Source organism: Balaenoptera musculus, chromosome X (genome assembly GCF_009873245.2).
Source record: "Balaenoptera musculus isolate JJ_BM4_2016_0621 chromosome X, mBalMus1.pri.v3, whole genome shotgun sequence".
In the NCBI taxonomy this organism is placed as follows: domain Eukaryota; kingdom Metazoa; phylum Chordata; class Mammalia; order Artiodactyla; family Balaenopteridae; genus Balaenoptera; species Balaenoptera musculus.
In genome coordinates, this window is record NC_045806.1 from 70424890 (window position 1) to 70447078 (window position 22189).

General features: G+C 34.3%; 1 protein-coding gene across 1 annotated transcript in view; it reads right to left on the minus strand.

Annotated features, from left to right (window-relative positions):
* The window catches only part of CHM (CHM Rab escort protein), a 169439-nt gene that overhangs the window by 131790 nt on the left and 15460 nt on the right, over positions 1-22189 (minus strand). Inside the window, exon 2 of the mRNA XM_036839292.1 lies at positions 14653-14719. Coding sequence (XP_036695187.1) covers positions 14653-14719 — 67 coding nt within the window. The remainder of the gene's footprint in view (positions 1-14652; positions 14720-22189) is intronic.

Consider the following 22189-nt stretch of genomic DNA (forward strand, 5'->3'; position numbering starts at 1 on the left):
TATATATGTTGAGCTTGTCATTTTCCATTCACTATCTCATTTAATCTTCACAAGAATCCTGAGAGATAGGTGCTATAATTATCCCCATTTTAAAATTAGAAGGAAAAAGAAAAAAAAACAACCATGACGTTGAGTATCTTGTTTTAACTCACTCAGCTAGGAAATGGCAGAGCCTGCCCTTAATTAAGCCCAGGGCATATCAGGCCCCCAAGCCTATGCTCTTTCCACTATATAAAACACTGTCTGCTATAATCTACAAGATTGGAATATTGAAAATTATAAACATAGGCACATAATACAAATCTTGGAATCTGACTTACTATAAGTAAAGGCAGTGGGATCTATTGATATTTACAGACATTAGATGGGATGAAGTCTAATTTTTGTTTTGTTTCTCCAACTCATCTGGATAATGAAAATGGAATAATAACTTCATGACTACATCTATTCTAATGCCAAACCTGGAGGGACTATTCATTTCTAGGACCTAAAATACAATCAACTTTATTACGTAACTCATATTTAATGTGCACAAATATCTTTCTGTATATGATAGGAGTAGGAAAACAACAGTGTGGCATGTCTACTTGTATCAATTTGCCAGCTATACACCATGCACACTGAAAGAGGCTCTATTCTATTTAAATTTGGTTGTAGTATTGCAAAGAACCATGACATGTTTCTGTCTTCCTTGTTGACAAATAACAGAACAGCTTAGGGAATATAATAGACTTACCCCCTACACAAATTCTCATTTACTAAAAGCTCCACACACCTGATACACAAGAAAGTCAAGCTCCTTTCACCATACCCTCATTCTAAGATCAAGGAAGGTCAGCCTCCTTGGTAGAGTATGCAGATGCAGTTCTAATGTTAGAGAGGAAGACCAAGCCCTTACTTGGTTTTTAGAGTCCTATAAAGCTATAGGAAGCTGCTTTGGCAATCAGATCAGTCTGCCAGAATGAAATGGCAGGCTGTGTTCCCAGTCATTAGAGCTGGAGAAGAGACCTTCCTATGTTTACAGTTATTAGTCATTCCACACTAGTCCACCCATTCAAATACATTTTTAGACAATCAAGCCAGGTAGACGAGTGGGTAATGTACAAAGGCTGCCCTCAATTCTTGTCTTCCTCTATGATCTCATCTATTCCTACTGACTCAATCATCACTTCTCTACCAATGACTCACAAATTGCCATCTCCAATCTGGGCCCTCTGGGGAGAGCTCCAGACTCATAGCTATTAATATTTCTGTACTGAAAATACATATCATGAGTCATTAACTTACTGGACATCTCCCTCCACTAAATATCCCAGGTTAATTTTAATCTCTACAGGTCCCAAAGGCAAATTTATTATCTGTCCCCCACCCAAAATTTGGTTTTCCTCTTGGTTTCCCCATTTCAATAAATACCAACACCATTCTCACAGCTGCCAATGCTAGAAAATCTTGAACTCACTCATCATCCCTTCCTCATTTGTCAATTCTAGTTAATTTCTCAAACCCCTTCTATCTTTGGATCCTTACCACTGCTGCCTTATTTCAGGCCCTCTCTCTTATCCCATTTTTTTCATTAGCCCCCTCAAAGGTTTCCCTGCCTCTAGTTTCTTCCCTTCCAACCCAACCTTCACATTACTGCCATTGTGATCAGGTCTTGGCAGACCACATTATGTCATTCCCTGGCATAAAGATGTTTAATGGCTTACTAATGCCTCTAGAGTAGAGTCCAAAATCCTTGGCATCGCTCCAAGAACCTTCAAAACTTACTGTCCAGCTTTATGTCTAGACATCACTCTTCTCTGCCATGCATCCAATGCATTAGCCACAACTACACAGTCAACACTGCCTAAGTGCCTGCATGTCTCTCTGCTTTTATTAATGCTATATCCTATACCCAAGGTTATTCCATCACAAAACTAATGGTGGAACTAGTCAAACCAGTCAGAACTACTCAAATCCAGTATCATTTTCTCTGTGAAGCCTTCAGCTCTCCAATATATAAATAAAACTGATCTTTGTGCTTCTAGAGCTCTGCACATACTTCTGTAAGAGCTGTCATACTGTCTTCTTTAATGTGAAAAAAGAAATTCACATTTATTTACAGGTATAACAATTCATGCATTGATAAAGAGGTAGTAATATGATTGCTTTACTGTAGCCCAGTATAACCGATATGATTGCTTCACGGTAGCCTAGCCTATACACTAATGAATGAATCATTATACAATTTTTATCTGTCATATTGTCTTGTAATTAGACTGCATGAGTGTTTCCTCTGACTAGACCAGGAGAAACTTAAGGGCAATAACAGCAGTTTGGTCATCTTGGAACCCTTAATGCGTGGTCATAATTGTTAACTAAGAGGAGTAAATGCATTGTTATTAATCAAGGCTTCAGGATCAGATGGACCTGGGTTCAAACCCCAGCTGTGCCTCTTACTAGCTGTGTGACCTCAGCCAATAACCTTACAGTTACTCTTTAAAAGCCTCAGTTTCTTTATCTTAAAAATAGGAATGAAAGCACCTAAAGCAGTGCCTAGAACATAGTAAGTTATCATCCTCACCCCCCCCATGCCAAGTGTAGACACAGGAGAACACGCCCACAGGAGTCTCCAGTGCCCTTTTCATTGGCAATTACCGAGTCCAGTGCCAGCCAGGCATAGCTAGGTTCACTGACAACCCTGAGAAGGAAGAAGAGAGAGAGACAAGAATGGGGACTGCTGAGAGAACAACAGAACTGACAAGTCAAAGGATTGAAGATTGTTGACCCCCTCTCCCTTCTTCCCTATCCTCTACTTCATAGTCACAGCTCCTAAAATTTACCCTTGCTTTGCCATGGAAAGGCAAATCAAACTCCAGTTTCATTAATGGGGAAAAAAAGGGAAATTAGAGTGATAAGAAAAAGCTTTAAGCTTTATTGCTGTCGATCACTCTGCTTCCAGCTGTCAAGCTGATTAATAGTCTTCAAAGCTCCAAGGAGCTGGTAAGAACAGTTGCTATTTCAAAGTAAAAACAAAATGCACAAAACCCTCCTTTTTGAAGGAGAAGGAGGGTGAATGATAAAGAAATTGCTCAAGAGGAAGAAGGTGGCGGGGGGAAGGAGAGGTAGTGAAAAAATGCATACGTACATTCAATTATCTTTGCCTGTAGTTTTCTGGTCTATGTGAAACCTATCCTCATTCAAACCCACTGAATAAAACAAGTCAAAGTTAGTAATATCTAGAGAGATGTTGATATATCATGATTTCTGCACAGAGCTATCTCAATCAATCTAGCCTGTTTGAGCTCTATAGGAAAAAAATCCTCCTTACGCAAGAATTGTCATTTGCAAATGAAGCTCCTGTCATACAGATTTCAGTGACCTAAAGATAAAATGACATTTCTGTCTCAAAACCATAAAAATTCACGAATTGCTTCCAAGGATTTTTTTTTCCCCACACTGCCCTCCAAAATAAAGACTGAACATATTCCCAGTGATTCCAAAGTAAAAGCCTTTTAGTGAACCTGATACATATGACTGTCAGACCTTGCTGGCCACACCTCAATTTTTTACATGTATCCCACTGGTCCCTCACAGGGACTCTTCACGGTAGGTGGTACGCTACGCCAATTTTACAGTTGAAGAAAACAACATAAGTCACATAACTAATCAGTGACAGAGTAACAGCCTGAATTGGGTCTCTTGATCATCAAACCCAGGATTTGTTTGTCTTCCAACCCTACAGCTTATCTTAGTGAAAGAGCATAGGCTTTGCAGTCTAATGGACATGGCTTTAAATCCTGGTTCGTCCCCTTAATAGAAATGTTACATTGGACAAGTTATTTCAATTCTCTGAGTTTGTTTCCTCATCTGCAGAAGGAGAGAATTTATACTTCTTTTAGAGAAATATAATAAAAATTAAATAGCTTAATATTTGTAAAGTACCTAACACAGTACTGAGCAAATATTCAGTAAATGGTAGCTATTATTATTACATCACGTTGTTTGTAACAGCATACACCATCCTGAATACTAGATTACGTTAAGCAACTGAAAACTACTTTCACTCATAAATTAGTGCCACAGACCTCATGAAATGTCTTTAACATGGGGGAACAGAGAAAGGGAAAAGCTAGGGTAACACTTGCTTCTTTGATACATTTTTCTCATCCTTACAGGAGACAGAGCGAGGTTTTCTTTCTTTCATCTAGGTAATAGAAGGTAAAAATAAAAATTTTCTTCTAAGTGAGGTTACATTTCTTTTACTTCCCTATCCCTTTATGGTAGTCTTAAATCTAAAACCTTTCAAATATTTATCTTTGAGCTACCTTATTGACATATGTGCAAGTATTCCAGTATAAGAGAAACAGCCATGTTGTTTTATTTTTGCATTAAAAAAAACATAAACAGACCTGAATTTTCACAAACTAAAACCACTAAAAAGAAACTTCACAATAGGATTAGCTGTTGAATCAATACTGGTTCCTTTTTTTAGGAGCCAATAATCATTGAACATCTGAACAGATTATTTTTGTTCTTTCCCTGCAGAAGCAAGGCATCAGACCGAAATTTTTCACACAATTCCACATATTAATTTCCAGGGCAGAAAAAATCATAAAATTCATTTGACACACAACTGCAGATGCAATTTCTGAGGTGACTCAATGAGGTAGAGTTCTATTAAGCCATACAAAAAAAATTCCTCTAATAAGAAGTCACTTTAACTCTTTCTATAAAAGGAAAATGATGCTAGTTCTCAAAGATTTTTATAGTCCCATATCCATGGTGAGAAGTCAATACGAAGTTATTGTAACCACTCCCATTCAAGCCACCCTCCTACCACCAAATCTAAATAATGCCCCCATTACTCTCTTAGAGCACTACCCATTTTTCCTTCATAAGCACAATTTATAATATAAAATTTAAGCATGTTTAATGTCTATTTCCCCCTACTAGGGTCCAAGGTCATCATGAGGGCAGGAGTCATGATCTGTTTTGTTGTTCACCTCTCAATACTCGGGGACTAGCAATACCCATAATCTCATCTGGTTTTACAACTGGGTTCTAATAATAATGTATATATTTCTTGAGAAGTGACAATTTCTGGCAAATTTTAGTGTCTCCCACCTCAGTGCCAAAACATAAAGATGAAAAATGATATAGAGGAAAAGGGGATGTCAAAATAATGTCAAGTCAGTGGTGGAGAAACAGTGAACCCAGAAAGTGTCCTTTGAAATCATGGTCAGCCATAGCTCTACAACTCTCAAGAAACTTACTGGGATGAATTTTCCTAATACAATCCTATATGATCTCATCTAGTTTTGATCAACTATTTATCTGTGTAAAAAATTGTTTTTTCCACTATTAGTACCATAACATAATATTACTAAATAATATCCTTAAATGTGAAAAGAATGTGCAAACAGACACGATGATGAGACACTATTATGGCATATTTTCACCTCATCAATTCAATTCATTTTATCCTTTCACTCATGCATTCATCCATTCTCATAAAACTATCTTTAATTCCACCAGACAGAATACACCACACCAACAGTGGTCTCTCGGGAGTGGTATGTGGGCAGAATGACATGTATATTTTTATGTATATGTGCATGTAATATACAGACATATACATTGCTTAAATTTTTATGACAAACATATGTATATTTTTATGATTAAAGGCAAAAAGTTTTTTCAAACAAACAAAAACAGAAAACAAACCAGAGACAAAATAATTGTTTACTTCTCTTTATCACAATTCCTAAATAATTCTTAACTAGACACAGTTGCTAAATAGAAAACAAAAATTTCGTTTGTCAGACCAAAGAGAAATCTAGCCCAGAAACTGATAGACATATAATGGTGACATCAGTTCCTAACCCCACAAGATAATACTATTTAGATTAATATCCTTCTTTGGTCAAACTATTAAAGTATAACAATGTTTTCAACTTTTAGAAATAATAATATGGTTATTACATAAGACTAAAACATCAATAGCTGTATCTGTGACAGTCATTTGGGTTGACATCATAAATCCACTAAATACTTAACAGAATCGGATGTAAAGACTTCAAACACTGAATACTCGTTTTTAAAAAAGACTCTAAGAAATCATGAATTTGGATTAATTCAGTGAGGTAACATCATCATTTTCAATTTATTTAGTTTATTTTCTCTTTGTCTGAAGCAGTTACAGTAGAAAGTAAAGACTTATAGGAAACAAAATAAAACTAAATAATGACATATATGATTAGAAGAAAAGACTGATTGAGGATGTGCAGATGAACAATTATTGGTAGAAGTAGATTCTGTTCAAGTGTAAACTTTTGGTCCTGTTGCACCTCCCTCCAGCAACTTCAAGATTAAAGTAAATGCCAATCTCTACATTCTGAATTGCTAATTGCTTTTCTAAATCACAGCACCTATTCTCGAACTTTGACATGTCAACAGCTCATTAATATCTACTGTAAATGTAGTTCTCTAAAAAGAACCACAGATTTTACATTTATTTAGACAGATAACTGGCACACAAAAATGGAGCTCCTTCAGTTACAATTTGGCAGAAGTTTAATTTAAAATCTGCCTGTGAAATTTATGACAACACAGCAATGAAATGGCTATTTTAAATGAGATTAGCTGCTGTTGATAGTGATAATGCTTGGATAGTGCTTATAAATCAACAGAGGTTGTACTTAGGATTTTATAATGAGTCATTTCAGAACCATCAACCAGCATCACTTAAATGGTATATAAATGTAAACAGTGTCAGGAGGTTAAAGTACTAAATTGATCTTCACAAAATCATGAATGTAATCCATACTCATAAAAAAACTCAAAGTACATTTTTGCCTGCTGTTATTCCTATAGCTTTTGTCTCAGTTAATATTTAATGTAAGAGAGACTTTAACCAAGATTAGAAAAACAATACCACTCAACAGTTCATCAGGATGAAATAATCAGTTCAGGTCACTATTCTGCTGGCTAACTACATAAATCTTCCTGCAAAAAAAGAGAATTTTACCTAATTCCTTATCATAACACTTAAGTTTATTGAGGCACAGGAGTTACACAATCTCATTAAAGTCACTGACTTTGTGAATTTTTAAATTAGAGAAAAAGAAAAAGATCATAAGGTGATTTTACAAATATACAAATGTGGTAAAAATTTGGGAACCTTTTTCCCCAAATATTAGAAATTTATAAATAAAAGCCATATGTATATGGATGTCCACATTTTGCTTATAACAGGAAACTGGAAACAGCCTCAAATACAGCAGTAGAGAATTGGTTAAATAAACTGCAGTGTGTTTGTATGAATAAAATAATATATAGCCCACTACCATTAATTGGAAAATCACATTTTTGGCAAGTTAAAATGTTGTTTAAGTGTAAAACAAAAAAAAGTACATCTTCCCAGGAATGCAAGAATTTCTCAATATCCATAAATCAATCAATGTGATGATACACCACATTAACAAATTGAAGAATAAAAACCATATGACCATCTCAATAGATGCAGAAAAAAACTTTTGACAAAATTCAACATCCATATATGATAAAAACTCTCCAGAAAGTGGGCATGCAGGGAACATACCTCCATGTAATAAAGGCTATATATGACAAACCCACAGCTAAAATCCATACTCAATGGTGAAAAGCTGAAAGCACTTCCTCTAAGATCAGGAACAAGGCAAGGATGCCTACTCTCACCAATCTTATTCAACATAGTATTGGAAGTCCTAGCCACAGTAATCAGACAAGAAAAAGAAATAAAAGGAGCCCAAATTGGAAAAGAAGTAAAACTGTCACTGTTTGCAGATGACATCATACTATACATAGATAATCCTAAAGACGCCACAAGAAAACTTCTAGAGCTCATCAATGAATTCGGTAAAGTTGCAGAATACAAAATTAATGAACAGAAATCTGTTGTATCTCTATACACTAACAATGAACTATCAGAAAGAGAAAGTAAAAAAACCACCCCATTTACCATCGCATCAAAAAGAATAAAATACCTAGGAATAAACCTACCTAAGGAGGTAAAAGACCCATACTCAGAAAACTATAAGATACTGATGAAAGAAATTGTAGAGGATACAAACAGATGGAAAGATATACTGTGTTCTTGGATTGAAAGAATTAATATTGTTAAAATGACCATACTACCCAAGGAAATCTAAAGTTTCAATGCAATCTGTATCAGAATACCAATGGCATTTTCCACAGAACCTGAACAAATAATTCAAAAACTTTATGGAAACACAAAAGACCCCAAATAGCCAAAACAATCTTGAGTAAGAAGAACAGATCTAGAGGAATCATGCCCCTGACTTCAGATTATAATACAAAGCTACAGTAATCAAAACAGTCTGGTACTGGCACAAAAACAGACACATAGATCAATGGAACAGAATAGAGAGCCCAGAAATAAAGCCATGTACTTATAGTCAATTAATCTACAACAAAGGAAAGGCAGTCTCTTCAATAACTGGTGCTGGGAAAACCAGACAGTTACATGTAAAAGAATGAAATTAGAACATTCTCTAACACATGAAAAGATGCTCAACATCACTGATCATCAAGGAAATGCAAATCAAAACCATAATGAGATATCACCTCATACCTGTCAGTATGACTATCATCAAAAAGAACACAAATAACAAATGTTGGAGAGGATGTGGAGAAAAGGGAAGCCCAGTAGGAATGATACCTAGTATTCAGAACTTGGTTTCTAAATCCCATTCTCAAATACACGGAGAGAGGGCTCTTGGAAAAGTGGTTGATTCTAGGGCTAGAGCAGGGAAAACACAAGATGAGGCTGGAGTATCTTGCAGTGTCAGAAAGTAAGGAAGTGCTCAAACAAGGATTGGATATTTCACAAGGACACAGGAACCAACTGGAAGGAACTCACAATGACCAAAGCTGGAACAATTTGAACAACAAAATAAACAATGGTAGTATGAGATTATAACCCATAGTATAAAATAAATATCTATGAACCCACAGTGATACATATAATTTAATAAATAAATAAATGAGGAAGAAGAGACAGCTCTTATTTACAGAAGAATTGCAATAAATAAGTGAAGATGGGAAGAGGAAAATAGAAAATGACAATTAGGCAAACATTAGTGTACCTTGGGGGAGATAATTTGAGACTATTAACAACTAAATGCAAAGTGGGATCCTGGACCAGATCCTGAAACAGAAATATAACACTACTGAAAAAAATCAGTGAAATTCAAATTAGGTCTACAGTTTAGTAGTTAGTATTCCACCAATATTAATTTCTAAGTTTTGATAATGGTACTACAGCTACATAAGATGTTAGCATTAGGAGAAGCTGAATAAAGTATATACAGACCCTCTCTGTACTAATTTTTCAACTTTACCACAAATCTAAAATTTGTTCAGAAAATCTTAATATTTTAATGCATTTAATGCATTATAATGTTTATAAAATTTACACACCAGGCAGATGCTCCACTGTTTATCCTTTGGCTTCATATGCCACCACCACCCCAAGCGCCAGAACACCACTACAGTTTGAGAAGCATGATTCTAATCTATTCAACAGTAGAACTTAATTGAGAAAAAAGCAAAAATACAAGGTAATGATTTTCTACTGTGTCTACAAATTAGAAATAGTTAGAATAATTCAACTAATTGTTTTTTAACAAATATATACAGGTACATCAACAACAAAGACAGTGTGGTATATTTCAAAGAATGTTGGAATAGGAATAAGATCTGAGTTTTTCCCCAGTCATCTGCTTGTTTGACTATGCGCAAACCTCAACTTTCTCATCAACAGATAACTCCCTGCCAAACTACCATGAATCTACCATCTGTAGATAAGCAAGGACCAATGTTGCACTGAGCATATATGAGGCAATTCTAAATTCCCATCACTAGAACAGTGGCTTGGCATATATAATATTTATCAAATATTTATTTAGGGACTGCTGTATTCCAGACCTCTCAGGCACTGGGGATATAAAGATGACTAAGACATGATCCCCAATCTCTAAGAGTCTAATAGAGCCAAGAGATCTATAAACAATAATAATACTGTGTGAAAATATTATAAGAACGTACAGAATACTTGCAAGTACAGGCAAATAGAAAAATTAATACTACTTGGATTATCAAGGAAAACATCACTAGAAAGTGGTATACTAGCTATGTTCTAAAGAAGGAGTACTCTACTCGCATAGAATAGGGACCAGCGTGAAAAAAGGCATAAAGATGTGAGAGAATACAGTATACTTAGAGAGAGTACATGATGGGATACTGTTGAAGCAGGCCGTAGGCGGAAGGGGAAATTTCTATGAGAATTTACAACTGCAAACTTGAACCACAGGTGATTATGGTGTTCTAATACATACTACTCACGTAAACCAAGAACCCTCAAGCCTAGAAATTAACATACAAATTGTTTTGAGCCAGTGTAGTAGATAATGGTTCCCCAAAGTTGTCGATGTCCTAATCCCCAGAAGCCGTGAATAAATTATCTTATATGGCAAAACGGACTTTGCTAACATGCATAAATAAAGTATCCTGAGATGGGAGGAATATCCTACGGTATCCAGGTAGGCCCCAATGTAAACACAAGGCTCCTTATGAGGGAGGCAAGAGGTCAAGGGCAGAAAAACAAGGTGGCATGATAGAGGGTGAAGTGAGGCTCTTGAAGACGGAAGAAGGGGCCATGAGCCAAGGAATGCAGGTGGCCTCTAGAAGCTGAAAAAGATAAGGAAACAGATGGTCCCCTGAATCCTCCAAAAGGAATGTAGCACTGCCTGCCTACAACTTGATTTCAGACCCGTAAGATTCATTTCATACTTCTGACCTGCAGAACTGTAAAAGAATAAATTTGTGTTGTGTTAAGCTACTACATTTGTGGTAATTTGTTACAGCAGCAATAGGAAACTAATACGGTCAGTAATAGCACTGGCTAACCAGGCAAAAGTAAATGCAAAACCACTTAGTACGAACATACCCCCTCAAACAGGTCACACAGCATTCCCACAGATAAAGCCCCACTAAAGAAAAACTGGAAATTTTAGGGAAAGGAAATAAGAAAAAGTACTGACCCTGAAGATGGAGAGAAAATGACAAACAGCAGTATTAAACCTCAAAGAACTTCACATAAAATACTTTACATGTTTTAAAAAAAATGAATTGAAACACAAAGAAAGAACACGATGGTTTTAAAAAATAACCCAACAGGACTCCTAGAAATGAAAGTCATTGAAGAAAATGATAGCTAGGATAAATAGAAAATTAGACTCATCTAAAGACAGAATTAATGAACTAGAGGTCTGCAAACATTTTCTATAAAGGGCCAGATAGTAAATTTTTAGGCTTTGCAGACCACACAGTTTTTGTTGCAGCTGCTTAACTCTTTGACTTTGTAGTGTGAAAGCAGCCATAGTCAATATGTAAACATGTATATCTATAAGTATATAGTAAGCATGGTTGTGTTCCAATATGACTTTATTAAAAAAAAAACAAGTGGCTGACCTGTGGGCCATAGTTGCTAACCCCAGAACAAGAAGATAAAGCTGAGGAAACTACTCAGAGTGCTGTATCAAAAGGTAAAAAGATGAAAAATATGAAAGTGACATTAAAAGGCATAAAGGATAGAATGAAAAGGTGCAATTTATAAGAGAATTTCCAAAAGAAAGAAGAGAGATGTTTGAAGAAACAGTTGAGGGTTTTCCCACCAACAAAAGGCATAAATCATCTGATTTCAAGAAACAAAACAATTTCTGAACAGTATAAATAGAAATAAAATCCACACCTTGACAGATAAGAGGAAGACTATATAACTATAAAGACAAACAGAAGAATATCAAAGCAATCAGAAAATTAAAAAGAGAATTCACCTACCAAAGGACATTTCTCAACAACGACAAACAACAGTATTGTTAGAGTAATTAACATTTACTAAGGGCTTACTATGTTTCAGGCACTGTTATAAATCCATTACATTGATTATTTTATTTAATCCGATAAACAATCTTATAAATTACTATTATAATGAACTTTATATCAAGAAACTGAGTTACAGAAAGATTAAGTAACTTGTCAAAGGTTACACACCTAGTAAGTGAAGAAACCAGGACTTAAACCCAGGTATTCTAGCTTAAAAGCCCATACACAACTTCCCAGTTGGAGCCAAAGCATGGGAAGTTGGTTGAAATGTAAAAGGTACCATTGCTATGGAAAGTAGTAAGGCAGTTCCTCAAAAAATTAAAAATAGAATTACTATATTAATTCTGGGTATATATCCAAAAGAACTGAAAGCAGGATCTTGAAGATATATTTGCACATCCATGTTCATAGCAGCATTATTCACTATAGTCAAGAGGTGGAAGCGAGTCAAATGTTTATAAACAGATGAATGAATATAGTATATACATACAATGGAATATTATTCAACTTTAGAAAGGAAGGACATTCTGACACATGATACAAAATGGATGAGCCTTGAGGACATTATACTGACTGAAATAAGCCAATCACAAAAAGACAAATAACGTATGATTCCAATTATATGAGGTATCTAGAGAAGTAAAATTCATGGAGACAGAAAGTAGAATGGTAGTTGCCAGGGGCTGGGGGGAAGAGGAATGGAGAGTTATTGTTTAATGGGCATAGAGTTCAGGTTTGTAATATCAAAAGAGTCCTGGAGATCTGCTACACAACAATATGCATATACTTAACACTACTCAACTGTATACACTTAGAAATAGTTAAGATGGCAAATTTTATGTTATGTGTTCTTTTTACCACAATTGAAAAGTTATTTAAAAAAAAAAGATATACTCCAATAGAGATGTTAAAAAAAAAAAAAAGAAAGCATGGTAAGGTATGTCTGTGGAACAGAGACATACGGTACTATTGTAGATGTAAAGCAGAAATGAAAGGGCTAGGGAAGACTGAATCTAACTATGAAGAACCATAAGTGCTAAAATGAACAAAAATGAGAAAATATTTAAACCTGGCTCAGAGCAGGAAAACATTCTATAAATCAATACCTAGATGTATCTAAACTCTCAAAAGCTACCAAGTCTGAGGCTCTAAAATAGAAGAAAAAAGTTTTGTCACTTTGAAATACTATGTATTAAGGTATAAGTTCTTAACATTATCAAGTCTTTCTAACTGACTCATTGTTTATCAAAATTAGATTTAGCTTCTTATATTCCTAATCAAAATTTACTTTGTAATATCAGTAAACCCTATGTGATTTATAAAATATTCTTCATTGTGTGAAGATCTCAGGTTTTAGAATAAGAAAACACAAAATAAATTTGCATTTAAACTTAGACATGCACTAGCTGGGTAAAGTTAGAAAAATTACTTAACCTCTCTATGCCTCACATCCCACCCCCATTTGCTAAATTGGGAGAGCACCACCCTCCTCACTCAGCTGTGATGAAAGTTAAATTATATAACATGTGTAAAGAAACTGATATGGGAAGTAGCTTACAGTGCGAGCACAACAAATAACTTTGGGAAATTTAAGATTTTATTTTCAATTTTAGGTTAATTAACATTATCAGAAATAAATTTGAATTTTCATTCTTATTAAGCCTTTTTAAAGCACACTGGCCCAGTACCTCAGCTTTCAAGGCAGCAAATTTTTCAGCATGTGAATCCATATGTCAAAAAGACTGAAATAAGACATTAACACAGCAGTTACACATATGATAGTGAAAGAGAATTCCAAGAGCAGGACTTGAGAACAGAAACTAATTTAATTTAGAAATTTCATCCAATAACTGAGGAGTTAATATGCTTTGAAAATAAATTTAGAAAGGGTAAATGAACTAATACCACTTTTGGATTCCTACATATTTACAATGGGATAATATATGAGAAGGCACTGTGAACTATAACAAATCTTGTTATTCTTAGTATTCTGACATTCTGAAAAACTTGCAGTTACTATCAAACAGAAAATATAAAGTCATTATTTCTTGTTTCCTTTCTACTCCTATTTAATGAACAATTAAAGGGCCAAAATACAACGGTCAAAAGCACTAAATAGATAGGCAAAAAGTTAAGGGTTTGTTTCAGAAGGAAGCAGGAAGGGAAAGATTTATGCTTTATCTTAAACTTGAATTTTCCATTAACTTCCTTTTTATCATCACATTTAAGGGAAAAGGGGGAAAACAAAATTCTAGATATTCTAGATTTTTCTAACAGTTTAAATTTTGATGAATTTTAAGAAAACCACATACTCTTATCAGCCGATTTTTTCAACAATCAAATGCAAAGCCTAAAATACAACAGCATATACAGGTTTTACACACCCACACATGTATATAATTAAAGGGTCAGGTGTGAGGTTTCCAAGCCTCTTGGAGAATTATCATTTAAAAAAACAAAATCACTCATGTGAAAAATAAAATTATGGTACATTTGGTTTATCCTCAAAGGAAACAGAACACTATTTCACAGAGTATAATAGTAAAACCTGTACATTATATATTTCACATGTTTTTGGTGAAAATTAAACAATTCCAATTATTTTCCTAACTTAAAAAGTTTATATAGGACGTATATATATACACACACACGTGTGTATATTTAAATTTTTATTTTGTATAGAGGTATTTAGGAAGTATCAAATGCTACCATTGATAAACTTACGAATCAACATGCAGAACCCTCTGGCCACTTCTTGAACATGCAGCCGCAATGATGGATTCAGGCAAACCTATAAAAACATACACCTATATCATTTAGAATGTAGAAATATATATATATATATATATAAAACACAAAAAATGTTCATGCCATCGCTGTATAGAAGAGTTTAACAAAAGAGGCTCATTCTTGTATTCAAAATTATAGTTTGTATTATTATGCTGTTGAATGATGTTTCTTAAACATATACTACTAATACAGAAAATTTTATCATGTGGAAGAGAGGTTTTTAAAAATCAAGTACTTAAATTCTTTTTATCTGCCAATTACCATAAATGAGCAACTGTCAAAATATTGTTCATATAGCACTTTGTTATTTAGAAACTATGTTCACACACTAGCTCATCTGATTCTCTCAAAAGCACTGGGAGAGAAGGATCTGCATACACATTTTAGAGATGAAGAAGAAACTAGGGTGCAAATTGGTTAACTTGCTGCCCAATGCTTTAATTATTTCATATCAGTCCGATGAACAAAGCATGTTTTGAAAGTTTAGTGCTGCTACTGTTTCACTACAATGAGATACCCCGGTCCTCTTGGATTTTTACCTAGTAGAAAAGAAATAGCATTCTTTTGGCAAGGGTTTAAACTACACACTAAGCATCAAGGATTTCAAGAAATGAGAATAATTATCTTCTTTATGTAAAAAGCAATATGCATATGGAAGCAACTGATGTAGTCAATCTCTAGTTAAAACCACATTAAACAAAAGATCCAGCTGCATTCATGGAAGAACTAGAGTTTTCCAGTGGTGAACACTTTGTGGGTATAAACTGTTTGGTTCAAAAAAGAAGTTCTGACCAAATGTACTGAATATAGCCATTAAATATCAATTATTGGAAATAAGCCATCATAAAGTTGCAACCTTAACTTTGGATATAATACACAGGAAAAAAGTGAGTTTGTGGTGTAGGAGGAAATAGAAGGAAGAAAGGAAAATTCTAAATAGTTAAGCATACTTAGTTCTTCAAACGGTTAAAACTGTATTGTTCTAATGTCTTTTATCTTAAGACTATCTGAACTTTTTATATCTAAAAAATAACTTTCCTTATTAATGAAATGCAGTCACTATGGTACTGTAAAAGCTGCTAAGTGGCTGAAAAAGGGCAATAGCAAAGAAATATTCAGGAAGCAGAATTAGTAGTATGTTTAAGTGTGTAATAATGACAGCATTAATAATACACCACCAAACATCAGTACAGGGCTTTATGATTCACAATGCATTTTCATATACATCATCTCATTTATTCCTCATTATAACCCTGGGAAGCAGGCAGTATTATCCATGTGAAAAAAATGGGATGAGAAATGTTAAATAACTTTCCAAAGATCAAGTAATTCAGTAATTCGGCATCACAAATTCAAATTACCATGGTAAATTCACTCTCTCCAACTTGGACAAGAGTCTGAGAATGAGGATGTAAGGGCAGGATAGCAACATAATGAAATGGGCATGGTCCCAGTCAGACAGAGAGCTAAGTTTGAATCTTAGTTTTGCTGCTTAACTAGCTATGAGACCTCAGGCAAGTCACTTGACTTCTCTTAGCTTTTGTTTCTTCATCCATCAATGGGAATGCCACCATCTGTCTCGTAGGGTTGTTCAGTTGTTAGCAGAGGGTACTTGCTCTATAAAGAATACCTACTTTTATTTTCTTCAGAAAGATATTTTAGAAGCACTACATTTTCACCTAAATACTACTCCAAACATACACCCATTTTTACCAGATGCCAACTCCAATGGCAAACAATAATAAAATTACCCTCCTCTATTTGGATCAAATTAGCTGTTACTTTGGATAGGCAAATAGGCATGTGGTTATTCCCACGGTTGTGATCAACACTGTCAGAAGTCATGTCTCTGCTGACAAAGCAAAGCCAAGGACAGATTTCAATACTGAACATGATTTAAGTTCAAATTACATAAAACCAAAATGATTATCATTTGTGTTTTCCCTTAATATTTCCATCCAGACATCCCCTCAAGTTCGTGAAACTGAGAGGCTATTTCTGTGTTAAATGGCAAGGGCCTATTATCTTCATGCTTTTTTTTTTAACTGTGAATAAATTTTAGTAAATGTACAGTCATGCAACTACCACCACAATCACGTTTTAGAACACTTCCATCACCACCAAATTTTCCTCAAGCCCCTTTGTAATTAATCCTCATCCCTACCTCATGCCCCAGGAAACCAGTTTTGCCTCTTCTAGAATTTCATGTAAATGGAATCATACAGAACAGTATATATAACTTTTTCTGGATTTTTTTACTTAATATGATACTTTTGAGATTCATCCATGTTGTTGTATCAGCACTCCATTCTTTCTAGTTGTTACTAATCCATTGTATATCATCATTTTCTTTTTTTATCTGTACATCAGTTGATGGGCATTTGGATTGTTTCCAGTTTGGGATTATCATGAAATAATGATACTATGAACATTCATGTATAAGTCTTCCAGTGGACATATGTTTTCATTTCTCTCAGATAAATACCTAAGAGTGGAATTGCTGGGTCATATGGTAAGTGTATTTTAACATTTTAAGAAACTTCATTTTTTGAAATGGCTATATAGTTTTGCATTCCCACCAGCACTGTATGAGATTTCCAGTTGCTCCACACTGTCACCAATTCTTCTTATTTTTAGTCTTTTAAATCTTACCAACTCTAGTGTGGGTATAGTGGCATCTCATTGTGGTTTTAAGTTGCATTTCGCTGAGAATCTTTTCATGTGCTTTTTGACCATCCATATAGTTTCCTTTGTGCGGTATCTATTCAAGTATTTTTCTCATTTCATTATTGGATTGCTTTCTTATAATTGAGTTGTAAGAGAATTTTATATTGTCTGGATACAAGTCCTTTTTCAAATATATGCCTTATAGGTATTTTCTCTTTATCAATGGCTTACCTTTTCATTTCTTGTGTTTTTGATAAGCTAATGTTTTAATCTTTATGAAGTCCAACTTACTATTCTTTCTTTTATGATTCATGCTTTTTGTATTCTATGTAAGAAACTTTTACTTGATTCAAAGTCACAAAGATTTTCTCCTAACTTCTTCTAGAAGATTTATGGTGCTAGCTCTTAGATTTAGGCCAATGATCTGGGTTTTTTTTTGTTTGTTTTATTGAGGTATAGTTGTTTTACAATGTTGTGTTAGTTTCTACTGTACAGCGAAGTGGAGTTCCCTGTGCTATACAGCAGGTTCTCATTAGTTATTTATTTTATACATATTAGTGTATATAGGTCAATCCCAATCTCCCACTTCATCCCACCCCCACCCTTTCCCCCTTTGGTGTCCATATGCCAATGATCTGTTTTGACTTAAATTTTGTGTATGTTATGAGGAAAAGGTTTAGGTACCTCTCTTAATGTCGATATCCAATTATTCCAGCATGATTTATTGAAGACTATTTCCTACCTTGGTAACTTTATCAAAACTCAATTGACCATGTCAGTGTGGGTCTGTTTCTGGACTCTCAACTCTGTTGCATTAATCCACGTGTCTATCCTTATGCCACTACCACACTGTCTTGATTATTGTACATTTTACGGTTAAGTCCTAAAATCAGGTAGAATAAGTCCTCCAACTTCATTCTTTTTAAATATTGTCTTGGCCATTCTAGATCCTTTGAAGTGCTGCATTTTCAATACACTTTAATGTTATATAATGCTACACAGTTTTATAGACAAAGAAGCCACAGACACATAGAGGTTTGGACAATTTGTCTGACTTTACAAGGTTGGGTTTCCTGTCTCTTTGTGGCCACAACTCACTTTCCTACTGGAATGTCAGCTTCACAAGAGCAGGGACTGTGTATATTTTATTCACCACTGAATCCCCAGTAAAGCAGCGCTTGTGGTAGGTTTTCAACAAATATGTGTTGAACAGAAGATAACTTCATGCTTAGAATGATTAGAACGACAGACTAATAATACAGTTAATAATGTCTTCCTGGCCAGGATTTCATATTTCTTCCCACCCATTCAATAAACACCGAGTTCCTTGAACAGAAGAGGCACATAGTAGATTCTCTATAAATACCTGTTTAAGGAAAGAAAAGAAGAAAGACATACAATAATGGGGAAAGGGAAGAGAGAGAGAGGGATAGAACAGACTGTGATAGGTAGTGAGGGAAAAAAAAAAAAGATAAAGGCAATGCCTAGCCTAAAAGAGCTCAGAGTCTAAAGAACAAGAATTTAAAGGGACTGAAATAATAAAGGTAATTAAAACTGTTAGAGGAACACAAAGGAAAGAAGCATTCCCTCTGTAGAGGGGAGTCATGGAAAGCTCCAAGGAGCAGGGGACACTAACCAGCTGGGTCTTTCAGATCTGTAATAACACAACTGAAAAGTGTAGAAGAAAAAAGCTGAAGGAAAAGGGAAAGTGGAAGGGAATATTCTTGGCAAAGGGTGAAGGAAGAGAGTACCAAAAAGTGATGCCCAAAAGAGTGGCTGGAGCCAAACTGTGGAGTCTGAACTTGAACCTGTAAGCAACAGGGAGTCTAAGATTTTAGCCATAAGAACAAGATCTAATCAGTGTTTCAGAAAAATAACTCTAGGCACAGCACGAAGGATGAGTTTGCATAAAACTGGAGCTTTAGGTTTCACTTTTTTTTTTAATTCTTATTTAGGAAAAGTTAACATAATTAAACTTTTTGGTCTTACTTATAATTTAGCAAAATAAGCAAAACAACTAACTGCTTGTTTTGTTTAAATTAATATTTGTAAGCTCAATTTTAATAGCTTTTAAACCCTTGACTAATTTCAAAATAAAGCCTTTTTTTAACACTGGGCACCATAAAAAGTTAACTACTTAGCTTCTGAATCATTACTCAAATTCACACAACATCCTTGTAAGGCATTTATATGGAACATATATAGGCTTATTACAATGAATTATACAGTCTCTCCCACAAGGGAAAGCCAGACATGAGTTAGAAACAAATAATCAGGGTTAAGTCACACAGCATTACACTGGAAACACACTGTAAAAAATTTGACTACAAATATACAAGTACAATGTTTACAACTGTAATATAGGGCTAATAATATATCTCATAGGGATATAGGGAGGAATAGGTTAAAAAATGATATAAAACACCTTACACAGTGTCTCCTAGCATGTCGCTGACATTCAATAAATATTGGTTCTCTTCCCTTCTCTTCCTACCCCTTCAGTAACAAATCTGAAGTTATCTGAAGTTATACTTAAGTTATTTGAAGGGAAAAAAACTACCATTTGTTTACTATTGACTTAAGTTATCCTCAAAGATCTAACAACTTAAAATAGTTTTTTGAAACGAAGTCCAATAGCCTTTTCTATATGTACACTATAGGGCTTTTCCCTATATGTATGCTATAGAAGTTCATCAAATATTTAATATCCTTTAAACATTTCATATCATTAAATATGATCATTAAATTCATTAGTGAGGCTGTTTCAAAGAACTCTGCCAAAGGATTATAGGAAAAATGTATAAATCTGATGCAAGATCATCAACTTTTACTGGCAAGTCATTTTTATCAAACACAGGTAAATACTAGGTATTACACTAGCATTTCATAACAGCTTGTAACAGGGGAAACTGAGGTTTGTTACATTACGTCCTTCTCAGTTGAGGTTCTGTTATAAAGTTGGCAACTAGAAAAAATATATTAGAAGCTTATAGAATGTTATATGATCATATAACAAACACATAGTCCCAGCTCTATGATTTTCCAAAACCTGTCTAGATAAAATAAAGATGTTTTACTATCAAATGAAGCTAAGCTAAAATCAAGCCCAAAAAGGTATGAAATTAGTGTTTTTAAGAATCTTATCTAAAATATTTTATAGGAACGAAACCATTATTTATTCATTTTTCAAAATTCCCTTTTAATCCAAATCCTTAATGTTGAACCTCATCACTTACAACTACAATATTTAGGTTAGCACTCTATGATCTATTCTTAAAATTGTATTAGTATCTGGAATTGATTTTTCCTAACACTATACTTACATAAGATAAACATTAAATAAAGTACTTACACCACTCCCAGCATATCAAACAATAAATAATAGATTCCCCTGACAGGACTTTGATGACCTGGCAAAGCCTGAGTGCTTTCAGCCCAAATCATATGAAACCATAAATCACTCTTTATTTTATAGAACATTTCAAAATGGATTCCTGCTTTCTACCTTGAAAGTCATTTCATGTGTTATTTATAACTAGTGAAGACCAGAATGGAAAGAAAATTACATAGAACTAGAAAATTTACTGTGACTTTTTATAAAGAATAACTTCTTTTTTTTTTAGGAATAAAGTAGAATTACTGGCAAGGAAAAACTTGTGAGTATAAGAAGCTTTTAGAGAGCCACATCCTTTACTACTTAAACAATCCTATGTACAGACTTTCTGTACCATCGTAAACAAAGCATAAACAACATTAGGTACAGAACTGACTAGACTGAGCAATGCAAAGGTAAAACGACCCACTTAACTCATGTCACAGCTGCTCAAAAAAAGTGACATCACAAAATTAGACAGAAATTAAATTTCAACCCAGGTTTAAGTAGTTTTGTTCATTCCTATTAAATTATAAGTTAAAAAGTTTATATCTTATATTTACTTTTTAGTGGTTACCTTAAAAAGAAAAAAACTGCCAGTGAAGTAGCTTAGGGAAATTTCAAGAAGTATAGATAAAAATACTGTTTTTAAATTGACAATTATTGTAATTCACTTTGACCCACACGAAATATCAAACATACTAATAAATGTAGTAATTTAATATCTATGGGCTTCTTCCTCATGGGAGAAAATACTGTTAATATCTATGTAATTTTTAGAACTTTGGATAAATATACTATCCATTAAAATATTAACTCACAAAATTCATGTTAATTTTTAAAAATTCAATATACTGTGAACTTTTAGGAATGTCTAATAAGAACACTGTCTCAATACTAGGAAAATTGGATTCTTGTTTTCAGGTTTATACTAAATAGCTGAAAAGTCACTTAACCTCTCTGGAATTCAGCTTCCTTATAAATATGCTTACAGATAAAATGAAGAGCTTGAAATAAGTGACCCATAAGGTTTGCTGCAAGTTCTCAAAGGTGAATGTTAGTGATAGATCAACAACTTGGACTTTGTTCTTGTGCAAATGACTTGAACTTAAAAATAAAAACAGGATAAGATGGCATTAGCAGCAAAGTTGCTGAATCTCCCCCTGAGATCCCCATAAAAACAGACAGTGCAACCAGGATACCGAAACCAAACTCCCAGGGACAATATCTACAACAAAGCTAGATGACAAAATATCGTGATGAACTCCAAAATACAAGTGGGTCATTACAAACCTTCAATAGCTATAAGACCAATGTGATATCAGAGACTATGCAAGAGGAAATGAAGGGAAGACAAAGAAATTTGTGACAGCGCTGAGAGCCAGAGAACCCCAAAATTGCTATCAGGCACTCACCGGAAGCTTGCAAGTT